We start from the raw sequence: 13,908 nt of genomic DNA on the forward strand, positions 1-13,908 counted from the left end.
AAGTGAACAGTATGTACAGGACAGCATTGTGTAAGAATCACTCTCAGGCGACATTCTAAACACAGAAGTATATTTTTCAACGTCAGTAAAAGGGGACAATCATTATGTCCTCGCATGAGCTTTTCATGCAACATAATAGAGGAAAGTTGCCATAGAGGGTGCAGCATCAAATATGGTCTCGGTACAAATATGGAAGTAACATGGATGCAATGTGAGAGAGCTACACTTGTCTTGAGAGTGGGCATGTATGGAGTTCACGAGCTAATACTGTATGTTACAAAAGCAGGAGCACCTGGAGAATTCAGGTCATGGAATGTCAGTCATTGCATAAAATGAAAAGAAAAACCAAAGCAGTGGCCTTCTCCTTACACCTGTTCATTCAAGAGTGGAAATAAGCCCTTAGTGATCACTTTCAGGATTCAAACTCTTTATCTAAAGGTGAGACATGATTATAACTTATAGCATTGTACATTCCGTCTATGTTGCTGATGGAAACCTAAGATTGTGATACTGAGTACCATATGACGCATGATAAAGGTATCACGAGTTTGCTGCTTCAAATCGGGGTTCAAAAACTTACTTGCATACAAAGATATCGTATTGAACTACACAAAGTAATACTATAAAGTTAGCACAGATGCATACATACACTAAAACATGCAAACTGTCATTCTTGCGTACATACAAACGTGCATAACCGCACGCACACAGATGAAGCGCTTCAAATGATATGTGCTACCAGTGTCTTCCATTCAACGGAATGTGTCCCCTGATGCAAAAATATCCCACAATGCATTGAAAAGCCTCGAATGACTAGCAACTTACTCCAAACGGCATAATACATCACCAAGTTTCGGTTCGACAGTAATAAAATCACCCTTGGTAAAATAAACACCATTAAAATGCAAAAAATAAATAAGGAAATATGGAAGCAAACCACATATTTACAACAACAACAACAAAATTAAATGAACAGAATTCAAGAACGGGATCCTCAGCCTTCTCTTTGTAAAATAAAGATCATGAGCGCCAGAGCAGAAAAATCCCAACATTCAGTCCATCAGTCCACTGGGTCAATTGGAGGCGAAGTTTTGGACACTGCCTGAAGCTACATAATACTGCCGTAAAATGCATGTGTGTAAAAAGTCGTCTATAACTGCCTTTCTTTGTAGTCCTAACATGTTTCTTTATGCATTTATACTGTATATACACTTAAATGTCAATATAAAAAGTAGATGGGGAACTGTGCCCTCACAAAACAGCAGGAAAGAGAAACAAAACAGCACAGATATTAAACACAGGAAGGGTGGTGAAGATCAAGAGCGCATGCACGATTCCTAAAAAGGAACATTCCTTTCCAAAATCTGGACCCTGGAACACGATCAGCCACTTTTTTATATATTTTTGGAGTCGATAACTCCATCAGCTTCTGCAGAGACAAGGACGGATGACACGCAGCAGACAGGGAATGTCCTGGCAGGTGTTGTCTTTGTTCTTCAGATGTACGCATGTCCTTTCTGGGAAAAACGGAAAGTAAAATTGTTGCACGTTTTTTTTTTTTTTTAAACTCTTCCATCTGGAACACAAAGAAGAATGAGATATAAGAGCTTTCATGCATTGAGAGCGGCTTGTCTGGAGCGACTCAAAACTGCGAAGCGCTGCTGGGGTCACACTGCAGTAGCCGCACAATGGAGGGATCACTTTTGGCACCTTTTATGAACTCTTCCAAAGACAGCTTGCCTAGAATAAGAAGACAGAAAAGGTGGGGAGAAAAAAAGTTTAGAGAAAAGACACTTCAAGACCTGACCTGTTATGAATTTTTTCTTTTTTTTTTTTAATATTGCAATATGATAGAAGTTCAACTTGAAAGTGAATTTTTGTTCAACATTTGTATGCAGCAGACAAGGTATTGTTAGACAGAGGTATAGATAGATACGTTTTCTTTTTTGGGGGGGAAAAGGTGAAACATTTGTTTTCTTTGATAAATATTAAGTTCAAAAGAATATGTTTATAAATGTCTTTGCTGTCACTATACTACTTTACTGATCAATTTAATGCATACTTGCTGAATAAAATTCTTAGATTTTTTTTTTTTTTCGGATTTTGTACACCAGTGTCACACACCATATACATTTCTTACAAAAAAGCATTTTATATATATATATATATATATATATATATATATATATATATATATATATATATATATATATATATATATATATATATATATAGCTGTTTCTGATTTACATAGGCTACTTGATATATATGATTTATTTACTTGAGACTGCCTTTCATGAAGCCTACACATGCTCTTGATGTCCGCAGACTACATTTATTTAATTAAATCACAGACTTGCTATTTAATAATCACACCAGGCCATTTTGTAATTTCAATTCGAAATGAATTCAAACAGTCAAGGTCCACATCTTACCATCATTGTTCAGGTCCATTTGTCTGAATATCTTATCTGTCCTCTTCTCTGGTGTGGATTCATCCTCAGGCATTTTCATCACAGATGACACCATCTTATAAATGGCCTGTTAAAGATATGAATAATGAACCAGGTTAAAATATCAGTGGACCACCTTTATCTGGGCTTCACAGGTTCAGCTTATCTGATATTCTGTTCCATTCGTATTTCATCCTGCACTGAGGTTCACCACGAGCCATGATGCAGAAAGCAAACTCAAGCAGGGAAACTTCTCAGCTCATTTACCTGCCATACCCACTAAATCAGAGAAGTCAATCAATTATGTAATGTTTTTGAGGGATAATGAGATTCACAGTTGAGCAGACTGCTGTTGCTTGGCTTAGCCCTCCACCTTTTAAAAGCAGCCGCCGTGATAAAATATGCAACATGCTGCAATCTCTGAGTGCCAGCCAACTGTAACCTCCATGAGCTTGTGGATAATCTCATCGTTCTGCACACACGGGGATAAAGCCCGGTTAAATTTAACTCATTAATCCAACAGAGAAGAGAGCCAATGTGGATGCTACGGCCCTCTCCCAACTGCGATCTTCCCCACAGACTTTACTAGTCGAGGGGCATCATACAGAACAGAGTTTTGCCAAACCTAGCTGAGGGAGACTGGTACCAACTGAGCATGCTAAGCACATCCTAATAGCTCCTGTACTCCCACAGAACAGGCTGACAGGGGAGCGATCATCTGGGACAGCGCGTAAATGTTTGTGTTTGATCTCTCCACCAGGGGTCAGGCTGCTCATCTCTGTGCTTTCTGCTAATTATGCAGACTTGTCCTGTACTTAGAAGTGACTGCTGGTGTAGAAGGAGAACACCTGCCTGTGTGCAGAACTGAAGCGCACTACTTTCTAAATACTACACAGTATGCTGCCTTGTAATTGAATATAATTTAGTCAAAATACAATGCTACTTTTTTAGAATCAGATGGTGTAGCATATGCACAGTATACATACTATATACCTCAGAAATAGTTAAAATATATAATAGTTGTCTCTTAATTCTGATCTGATCAATCATTTCACATCAAAGAAGAAAAATATTGAGGCAGGCTGAATAAGAGGAGCATGAAAGGCTATGGTTGCACTGTTAATAAGTAATATATTGTGTGGGTAAAAAGAAATGCTCAACATAAATTAAAAATTGCGTCTGTTCCCTTCAAGTATTTTGATTCTTTCATTTCTTCAAAGATAAAAGCAAGTGTTTTTCTTTAATCTGACATTATAAGGACATAAAGTCAGTACAGAAGTCAGCGAACAGGAGGATGTTTTGAGTCAAGATTGATTGTCATAAGACTAGTATGCTCAGTAAGCATGAACTTTTATAAATCACAAATCCTTGCTGAAAACCTTGCTTGAAAAGAAAAGGTGAGCAGATTTCTGAAATGGAAACCAGGGACATTTTCTAGTTCAGTGGTCAACATATCTATGAAATGTCATGTTTTTACAGTGGTGGCCAACATGATTAGAATACTAGTATTTTCACCAGCTAAAAATGGATTTAAGTCAGTTATTTCTATCTCTTGCTGTAGTGTGTCAATAGAACATATCATTTTACATTTCCAAACATTCATTTTGCCATTAATTGTAATAATGTTTTCACAACAGCCAGTGCTCCACACAGAGATCTGTTTTAGTCTGTCTGGAATGACATGAAGAAACAGAACAAACTGAGACAGACTCAATCCAGAAGAACTGTGGCAACGTCTCCAAGACGCTTCAAGAAACCTACCCGCAAAGCTACAGTACTGTTAAAAGTTTAAATACTAGAAAATACTAGTGTTCCAATAATTTTGGCCACCACTGTATATCTCTGAATTTTTTTTTTTTAATGGGGACAATATATATATTTTTTTATTATTATTGTTTATATATATATATATATATATATATATACTGTATATATATATATATATATATATATATATATATATATATATATATATATATATACTGCATATATATATATACATTGTTATAATTACTAATTATTACACAGTTCGCCGGTCAAATGGACCCAAACTTGTTTTAATAAAATTAAATAATTTTATTATTAAAAATACCAAATAATTGTGTAAAAAAAAAAAAAAAAACTGTAAATGGTAACCATTGCACATGGCAAACAGATCTAAAGAGTATTATCATAAAAAATTATGACTTTATAGATAGTAAATAAATAAAAAAAAATATTATAACATTATAAATAAACTGTATTTAGCAAATAATGTTTTTTTTTTTTTACATTTTATAATTGTATTAAATAATTACATTCATTTTCACAAACTGTGCTGTATACAGTAGTTACATATTTTTCACTTTTCAAATGTTATTTTAGGTTTGTGCTTTGGAAATGGATCTTTATGCCTAATTAGGCTCATGCAACTTTTGAATAGTCTCCAGTGGACTGCTGTCTGTCAGGACATCTGCCAGAAGCTTCAGAGATGTTGAAACTGTGTGCAAAACAGTCCTGCACACTGTTCAGGTCCTGTTATGGTAGAAAAATAATCTATAAGCGACTGCTCTGGTAACCAGCAGACTATGTTGATCAGGCTATTTCGCAGTGTATTTGTGGAGTGTCTCCCAGCCTGCCTAATCTGGTTAAGATGGTCTGTTTTGGTAGTTTGGGTGCTTGTCAACTGGCCAGGCTGGGAGACCAACTGGCCACCCAGCTAAACATCAGTTTAACAAAGCTGGTAGACAAGCTAACTAAACGTTGAAGATTATTGAGCACACTAACCTTGACAATTAGCAGTTAGCATCTAACATCTAAAGTCCAAAAAATCATATTTATCAAAATCATCATAGCAATGAGAAAATTAGTGTATGGATGCAATGTACATACATTTGTTTTATGTTAGAAGTGGATTTAAGCTGCAGACTTTAGCACAAGCGTCCCAGACTGCCACTGACCTGCACGATCTCCAGCATTTCATCGCGGCTGATGTAACCGTTGCCGTCCAGATCATACATGCTGAAGGCCCACTTTAGCTTCTGCTCCAGTTTTCCCCGTGATGTCACACTCAGAGCAATGATGAACTCCCTGAAGTCAATGGTCCCATCGTTGTTGGTGTCAAACGTACGAAAGACGTGCTCAGCAAACTTAGAGGCATCACCGTATGGGAAGAAGTTGGCATAGATCTTCTTAAATTCCTCAACGTTCAAATGCCCACTGGGGCAGTCTTTCAGAAACCCCTGTTTAGAGTAAACAACATATATTGCCATCAGTGGCATGTTTTAAGAGGTTCCTTTATTAGTATATGACATCTCAAGCATCCCAAACCCCCAAACTCATAAATAATTGCTCATAATGATGCTGTAATTTCCACTTAAGTCTTTAACTTTCATAATCAGCCAAGTGTTTGTGGGAAGGTCTATTGCTGCATTCATGTCCTCGGGATGTTCCTACTTGCAGAAATTACAACATGATGTGTTTTAAAGTGATTTTTTAATACTAAAATGGACTCACCAGACAATTTCATATTTGCCTCCCAATAAAGACAGGAGCTGTTTTCAGCACTAATGTAATTATATAGTTTGTATATTTTATCATTCTTGTGCTGTTATAGAAAGTGATTTGGTCAGCTCATAAATTCCACATCAACAGTACATAAAGTGTATGCAAACTAAATGTTACAGTCATTTCCAACAGCACTTAAATGCATAATATGATTTGCTCTTTTCAGTCCCAGGGCCACTGTGGCTTTTACATACATATTTACAATTTACATACATATGGACATACATTGGCCCTTAACCTTCTTGTACAAGTGGCATTCAAGTCTTCTCTGAGGCCCCGCTCCAGGGTAGGATAAGTAAGTCATTTCCCATGACCACCACTTATAGAAACAGACATTAAATGCTATATTTAACCATATCTTTGGGATGGAGTTTTTATGTTCAAATATGCATATAGTCTATGTATAAACAACACATTGACCTATAATCTCAGAAAAAAATTTGCAAAATCTTAGAGATTCAATAGTTGCACTTTAATTTACTGTATGTGAACTTACATGTACTTATAATGTACCTACCTAAGAAAGTACTGGTAATATAAGGTAACTACATGGGGTAGGTTTAGTGGTAAGTACCTAGTTATTAACTAATTATTGTAATTACTATAATAAGTATTTGCATCTTATGTACCTATAAAGTGTTTTTAGTAGTACCTTAAGGGTACATAATACCACTCCAACGTGTCAATATGTACCTTATTTGGGATAGAAGGTTCAAAGTTGCCCCTTTAAGGCTACTGTCCCAGTGACAAACTGTCGTTCCAGTCTAAAATTAAAACTGTTGTGACAGTATTGTGGAGGGCATGAATGTATCTTTATTTGTATCTTTATAATTCTAATAATTTACCCTCCATGTAAGGGGCCCCAAGAAGTGTTTGGACCAAAGGCACCAACTGCAAATATGATTTTCCTACTTAGTATTTTTATATTGCTTTCCAGTACATATATCTAAATATTCATTAATAATTTCTTGAGACACATTTACTTGTAAAGCAAAATGACTTGGGATATATAAAATATCAAAAAAAAAAAAAAAAATGTAAGAAAATTAACTGAGATTAATAATATCTGCCAGTGGGGTCAGAAAAATAAAATCAATTCAATTTAATATTCTTACCACACTGGCAAAAGGTTTTTTTTCTTGGTTTATGTAGAAACTCAATCAATTTTTATATGTTTTTCAGAAAACAAGACCTAATATCTTTGTCATTAGTCAAGTTTAGATATTTTTATTGGAAAATAAGTATATGGGTACTTAAAAATGTTTGAATGTCAGTGCATTAGATAACACACTATCAAACCAAGTGGAAATCTTCAAGCAAAAATATGTAAACAAATAAAATACCTTTAAATTTATACATGTTCACAATAAAAACCAAAAAAATAAATCCAAAATGTCTCAGTAGTGTAATTAGTTCTGAGATAAAAATCTAGCATAATTTGTTGATGCCTGGTTCGATATTTTGTTTGCTAATGCAATGAAATTAATACATTTTGTGTGGCTTAAGTACCTAGATACTTTTTAAGGGCACCTGTGCATGTCTCAAGATGTTCCCACCTTGTACCACTCCTGCAGTTCGTGGTCAGTGAACTCCGTGTTCTCCCGCAGGTCCTGTAGCATCTCGGGCCTGAGTTTGCTGTTCTGTTTTCCCATGATGATACGTCTCTGTGTGCGCAGTGACAATACCAAGGCCCCTAGGTCAGACCTGTCGGCAAAAATGATACGAGGGCCAATGAAGTGAGACCTGAAAACATTTTAGACTACGGTACAAGTTCAAGTGGTAAGAAGGAGTTTTAGTTATGAGGCCAGGGGTCAAGTGATTAGACGCCGTCACGGCATCGTGAACATGAAATTTCAGCTAATTAAAAACCACAGGCTTTTTCTAAATCATAACAATGTGTGTTTGAACTCTCTTGCTCTGATGTGACACCCATCAGGGCTCAGTGAACTCTAATGTCTCCCCTGACATTACATGGATAATTAGAGACAGTGTGTTTGTGTACGAAAGTGTGTTCGTATATGTGTGTGTATGAACATATCCATTAGTGAATTAGTACCCTTCTGAGCTGACTCATTCTCACTTCCTGGGCACAAAAAGTGCTCTGATAAAAATACATAAATGTCTGTTACGCTGCAAAAGGAATGTACAAATTAATTGGTCCAAATGTGAAGCAGAAAAACAGCCGTTCTCTGATGATGTTTTGAGAACTCAGTTAGCTACCTGCGCTAATTAATAACAGAGCCACCCACAATTACTGCAAGATGGGCAGTGATCCATGGTAAAAACACTGGAGGAGGATCAGTACATACAAACAAGACTCTCCAAGATATATGAAAGCATCCAGCTCTGAGCACTAGGCATATTTATCTCAAATGCACAGGGAGCAGTATGAGCTCAATGAAGAAAGATTATCTGAAAGTATGCAATGGAGGCAAAAGCCCGGTTTCAGTTTAAGCTAAATTACCTTACATAAGCATTGAGAAAAAGAACATCCTCCAAACTGTATCACTTTCAGGGATGCTAATTTTTGCACGATTACGGATGATAGCAGTCTGTCTGATTTGATTTTCCTACTCCATGCTGAGTACATGAACTCTCGAGGGAGAAGTAAACCCCAGTGGAGAGGGATCAGATTAGGAAAACCTAATTTAAAACAATTTTTTTAGCTCTCCAGATGCATGATCTGGGGGAGAAGTCATTGTTTTCAGAAACAACAGTGATAAAGTTCAGATTTCAGTTTAGGGGCGTAACTAGAAGTGGGTCTGCAATAAAAACAGCTCAGAAAAAGTAGTTCTTCAAAATATCTTGTATTATGTTCCACAGAAGAAAGACAGCAGGTTGGAGACGACATGAGGGTGAGCAAATGACGACAGATTTTTCATTTCTGGGTGAATTATACCTGTAAGTCAGTCTAAATATATTAAAGTTAACTATTTTGCATTGCGATGAGTACTGCACAATTAATCACAATAAATCTGAAATGGCAATATGACGCAAAGACTGCAATGTAATTACATTTATTTCAGAGTGAAGCACTGTGTTTATTTACACGTGAGCAGCTCTAAGCTGGTGTCCTCAGTTTCTCAAAGCGGCTCAAGTCACAGTAAATGCTGCTCCAAACAAACTCCATCTGCTCTGTATTTGGGGTGCCTATAACATGCATTTGGGAATGCAACATACACAGTTTATCTTCCCAAATTTGCAATGAGAAGCACTTACAAACCGGCTTTTCCCAGAATTGCACGGCCTTAACTGCAATTATAGTGATCCTACAGTACATTTAAGTTCATATGTGCTTTTATTTGCAAAATCAAAAGGCACCACAGGATATCATCCGAATAATGCCATTGGTTTTGTCTCAACTTCATCAGGCTCCAAGGTTCAAAATTCTTTAACCTCAGCTGAGTCCTGTGATTATATGTCCCAAACACTTTATACTTATAGCTTGAGGCTGATCTACAGACTTAGCCATTTAGGGTTGAAGCTACAGCAAATGATTTAGCACAGGGATCACAACGAGGCCAACGAGAGAGTGTGGGTGGGGAGGGCTGATGGGAAAGAAAAAATAACAACAATGGCAAGAATGCAAAGCAGGAGCAGCTTACACTGGCGGCAGGCCCAGTGGTGATGAAAGAGCATCACTGCTGAGTGTTGGTGTTGGACTGACCAGCAGACACGCAAACGGCTCTGTGCCATGCATGTTGTTTCCATTATGCCGTCTCATTTTGTGCCTTAACCAGCCCTTTGGATAATTGCTGGATGTCTATAGCAATTGTGCTATGTTGCCTTCTACAGGATCCAGAAAATGGAGAGGTGATATAAAACTGAAACTACACGAAGTAACTGTATCTGCATCTGTGCCTGAAAAACTCCAACTGGCTATCAGTGCAATGTCAAGCAATATGTCTCTCTCTCTGCATAGCAGACATCTTGCTGATATACTGAAAGGAGTGCCGTTCCCCAGGGCTTGAATGTCATCACTCACACTGGGACATGTCACGCTACTTTTAGCACTCTACACTCATTAGACTTTATAAAAGAAGGCTGAACTGAGCCTGCCTAAAAAATGTCCCTTAGCTCAGGCCAAGAAGACTGGAACAAAAGACATCTGGAGGAAGATGAGGGCAATGTATAAAGAATGAAGTGACTTCATCCACTCACTTTTTCTCACATAACTGTCCCTTGGCCAATCCCAAAGGGAAAATCACCAGTGAGATCTTTTAAATACTGTGTTTCTCATTAGAAAGGAGATTAAATATCCTGCTTCTTATAATTTTCTCTTGCAAAAAACACCCTAATAGTCTTCCCTAGGGTTTTCAGCAAGCTCTGAACTGCACTTAGATTAGCAAAGATCGCACTCAGCAAGTCTGCTCTCAGAAGTCAGAGATTTGAGCAAGCACTGTCTTTTATGCTATTCTCGATTCCATTATTACCATTTAAAAGTTTGGGGTCGGTAATATTTTTTAAATGTTTTTAGGGAAGCCCACCAAGCCCACAAATCCTTCATTAAAAATACAAAAAAAACATTAATAAAAACAGTATTGTGAAATTCAATATATCTGTTCAATTCAATATATCGGTTTTCTAAATATTTCATTAAAATACAGTATTTGAAAATTTTATGAATTCCCGTTTTGGCAAAGTCTTCCATGTCAATCAGTGTTAAATGATCCTTCATAGATCATTCTAATGTGCTGATTTGCTCCTCAAGAAACATTTATTGTTACTATCAGTGTTGTGCTGCTTAATATTTTTATGGAAACTGCGATACTTTTTTTAGGTTTCTTTGATTAACCTTTTTAAAAGATAGCATTTATTAATGTAGAAATTTTTTTTATAAAAGTTTTTACCTAATGATAATTCATTCACTGTATTAACAGACAAGAGCATGGAAAAAGTAAATGGGATCATATCTGATTTCATATTGACTTTAATCCTCCTGTGTTATGAACGAGCAACCAATGAGCAATAAAATCTTCAGCTGGAAAAGCCTGCAAATAGAAAAAGTGCACAAAAAAACAAATTACAAACAGAGCTTATTTATGACACAGAAGTGGGACAAGTGCTCTTAAAAACCCCTGATGACAGCAGATACAAGAGAGTCGGATATGCTGAAGCACGCTGGCGCACACACCCCCTCGCAACCTCAAACAGAATTTCTCCTTTTCTTGTTCTTTGCAGTTTCTCTTGTTCCTCTCTCTGGATGTTTGAGAATAAGGGGTAATCCTCTCTCTCTCCACAGTGTCCCACATGTGTTAGTGGTTGTTCTGGCTGTTAAAATCCAGGACAGCCTTCCCACCCCATCCTGCAGACAGCTGTTCCTCTACTCTATGTGGGTCAGCAACATCTGGACTGCTAATCCAACTGTGGAGGAATGGATGGATAGATGAAAAGGAGAGGAATGCTGTGCTCTCTGGGAAAAAGACAGAGGTGTAAATTCACCAAGAACTGCACTGTTTGCTTTGCATCTGCTCAAAGCTGCATCCGTACAATCAGGTGTCAGTATAGTGGCACATGAGGTATCGGTCAGCACAACATAAACAAAAAAATCTTCAAGCACAGCTATAAGTAGCCATGTTTGCCTTGACAAAAATGCTTCATTTAAAATGATCAGTGCATTTAGTGCAGGATTGCGAACACTTACTGTACCGCAATTAAAAAGTGCCGCAACTGTTCAGGGCGAATTTGCCCCGGAGTTGTTTTTGTTGTGTGGGAAAGCCTGAGAGCTGAGGAGGCTGAATATCTGAAACACAAGAGCCTCATTAAAATCCCTTCCAGCAAGAGAGCGGAGAGTGAATGAGCAACTGCACACCAGTGAAATAAAAGTGCAAGGCCGAGAGGAGAACAGAGAAATGAAAGGAGGGAGTAAGAGTAGATCAGAGGAGGGGAGAAAGAGCCAAAAGATGAATCTCACAACAAGAGTATCTTATTCCTGCATCTATAAAAAGGCAGAGGAATGAGGATTTTTCTCCCTGCTCCTGCGTTTCTATCTCTCATCCATTTATGAGAAACAGAGGTAATCAGAGAATCAATCTGACCCGACAAGCAACTTTTGATCTTTCTAAATCAGCCGCCATCTCTTTCTCTGCCTCTTCCTTTACAATCTGCACGCTCTATCCCTTCCTTCGTTTCATTTGCTTAAGACCATTTTAATTCCTCTAAAGTTTAATTCTAATTGCGCAACCTTTGCATGAACCATCTCCCTCTTTAAATTCTCTCTCTCTTTTTCCCAAAAGTCCTGTTCCAAAACCTATTGAGTTGTCTCTGTAGGCAGCATTTTAAGAAATCATAGCCGCCCAGCTGTTCCAAAAAGATATTATAATTACGCCGGCTGTTAATACACCACCATTTCAGGATGTATCCCTTGTGAGGAAGGCAATCCCATTATGCTCTGAAATCAAATTGATAACATACTACATACAGCATTTCAATACATTATAAAGATGGATAAAATCAATGAATAGAGATTATAAAGTAGCTTTATAAGTCTATTATTATTTGTTCTATTTTAATTTCATTGCACATTAGTCTTACCGGCCCACGGTCCATTTTACAATGTAGGGCTAGATTTACTAACAGATTGCACCAGCGCAAACGTGTTTTAGCGCAAAAATAGTACTGTCAGGAGAAAACACGCAGTGAAGAATTAGCGCTGAAAAGACGTAGAGAATAATTTTGCACCTCACCTTGCTGAATATGCATATGTAGAAGTTTCTCTTTCAGACACAAAATGTAAAATTTAAGGAGAGTATTAAAATAAATCATGCAATGCAATTTACTAACGTTTGCGCTCTTCAAATTACTGGTACTTGCGGCATTATTTTACGCCAAAAAATGCATGTCTTAAAGCAGGCAGTAATTTGCCCTGCTCTTGGTAGATTGTGCTGGTTATTATGGAAATGATCTGGCTCCATCTGTGTTCTTTAATGTGCGCACTGTTAGTAAATCACCTGCAGAATTTTCCCCTCACATCAATGCTTTTATGAAATTGCGCACTAACACTAATTTGCCCTGTTTAGTAAATCTGGCCCTTAGTTTGTCACTATGTTTGAAGGGGACTTTGATATAAACAATCACACTAAATATTATGTTAAATAACAGGCAAAGAAAATAAATTGACATGAATTGAGAGAAATGTATATTATAAATACATTTTATTCTTAAAAGAATAAAATGTAAATAATTATATAGAATTATATTTTAAAATGTAGATAGTAAACAATAAGGCAGCTCACTATGTTTTGGAGCCATTTCCTTTCCTTTCTTTTCCTTTTTCCTCTTCTGTGTGGTAGTGAGGAAAGAAATTACAACCTGTTTTTTTTCATCACTCACACACACACACTTCACAAAATGAATCCTCGCGCTGACATTTTGACAGTATACAAGAACATCTCCCATGAGCCAAAGGACAGGCCTTCTCCTTAAAAACACTGCACTGAAATCCCCAATCCATCAAATTTCGGAGCTTACAGAGGCTAAAGGCTGCCTGCCAATCTCATTCCACAAGTGTAGTACTACACAGTAAATCTAAATGCAGATTTCAAATCACAGTTTAGCTGCTAAACAATCCTGATGTGACATCAGTGTCTGAAATGACTCTAAAGCCATTTCTAGATGTTTCTAGATTTGGTTTAACATTTGAGCGTAGCATTACACAGCAGGACTCGTTTCATCCAGCTGTCAGGTATGGCTTTTAATAAAGACACAGGGGTCGAGCCCTGACCTGAATCAATGAATCTGCTTCACATTACTCAAGAGAGAGGGAGGGGCTAGAGGACATAATAACAAGAACAGACTGAGAAAAAGAAAGAGAGAGAGCGTGAGAGGAAGATGGAGAAAGGACGCTAATGAAGGAGGTAAAAATAAGAATGAGGCTGTCTCCTCGGTGAGTGAGGTCCCTGCAGTCAGC

General features: G+C 37.3%; 1 protein-coding gene across 1 annotated transcript in view; it reads right to left on the reverse strand.

Annotated features, from left to right (window-relative positions):
- Positions 1 to 53: 53 nt before the first annotated feature.
- The window catches only part of LOC109111404 (hippocalcin-like protein 1), a 30,085-nt gene continuing 16,230 nt past the window's right edge, over positions 54 to 13,908 (reverse strand). The window contains exons 2-6 of the mRNA XM_042744829.1: positions 7,556 to 7,703; positions 5,393 to 5,674; positions 2,436 to 2,541; positions 1,617 to 1,740; positions 54 to 1,517 (exon numbers count right to left, since the gene is read on the reverse strand). Coding sequence (XP_042600763.1) covers positions 1,643 to 1,740; positions 2,436 to 2,541; positions 5,393 to 5,674; positions 7,556 to 7,651 — 582 coding nt within the window. The 5' untranslated portion in view covers positions 7,652 to 7,703 and the 3' untranslated portion in view covers positions 54 to 1,517; positions 1,617 to 1,642. The remainder of the gene's footprint in view (positions 1,518 to 1,616; positions 1,741 to 2,435; positions 2,542 to 5,392; positions 5,675 to 7,555; positions 7,704 to 13,908) is intronic.

The sequence above is a fragment of the Cyprinus carpio genome, chromosome B19, assembly GCF_018340385.1.
Source record: "Cyprinus carpio isolate SPL01 chromosome B19, ASM1834038v1, whole genome shotgun sequence".
NCBI classification, from domain to species: domain Eukaryota; kingdom Metazoa; phylum Chordata; class Actinopteri; order Cypriniformes; family Cyprinidae; genus Cyprinus; species Cyprinus carpio.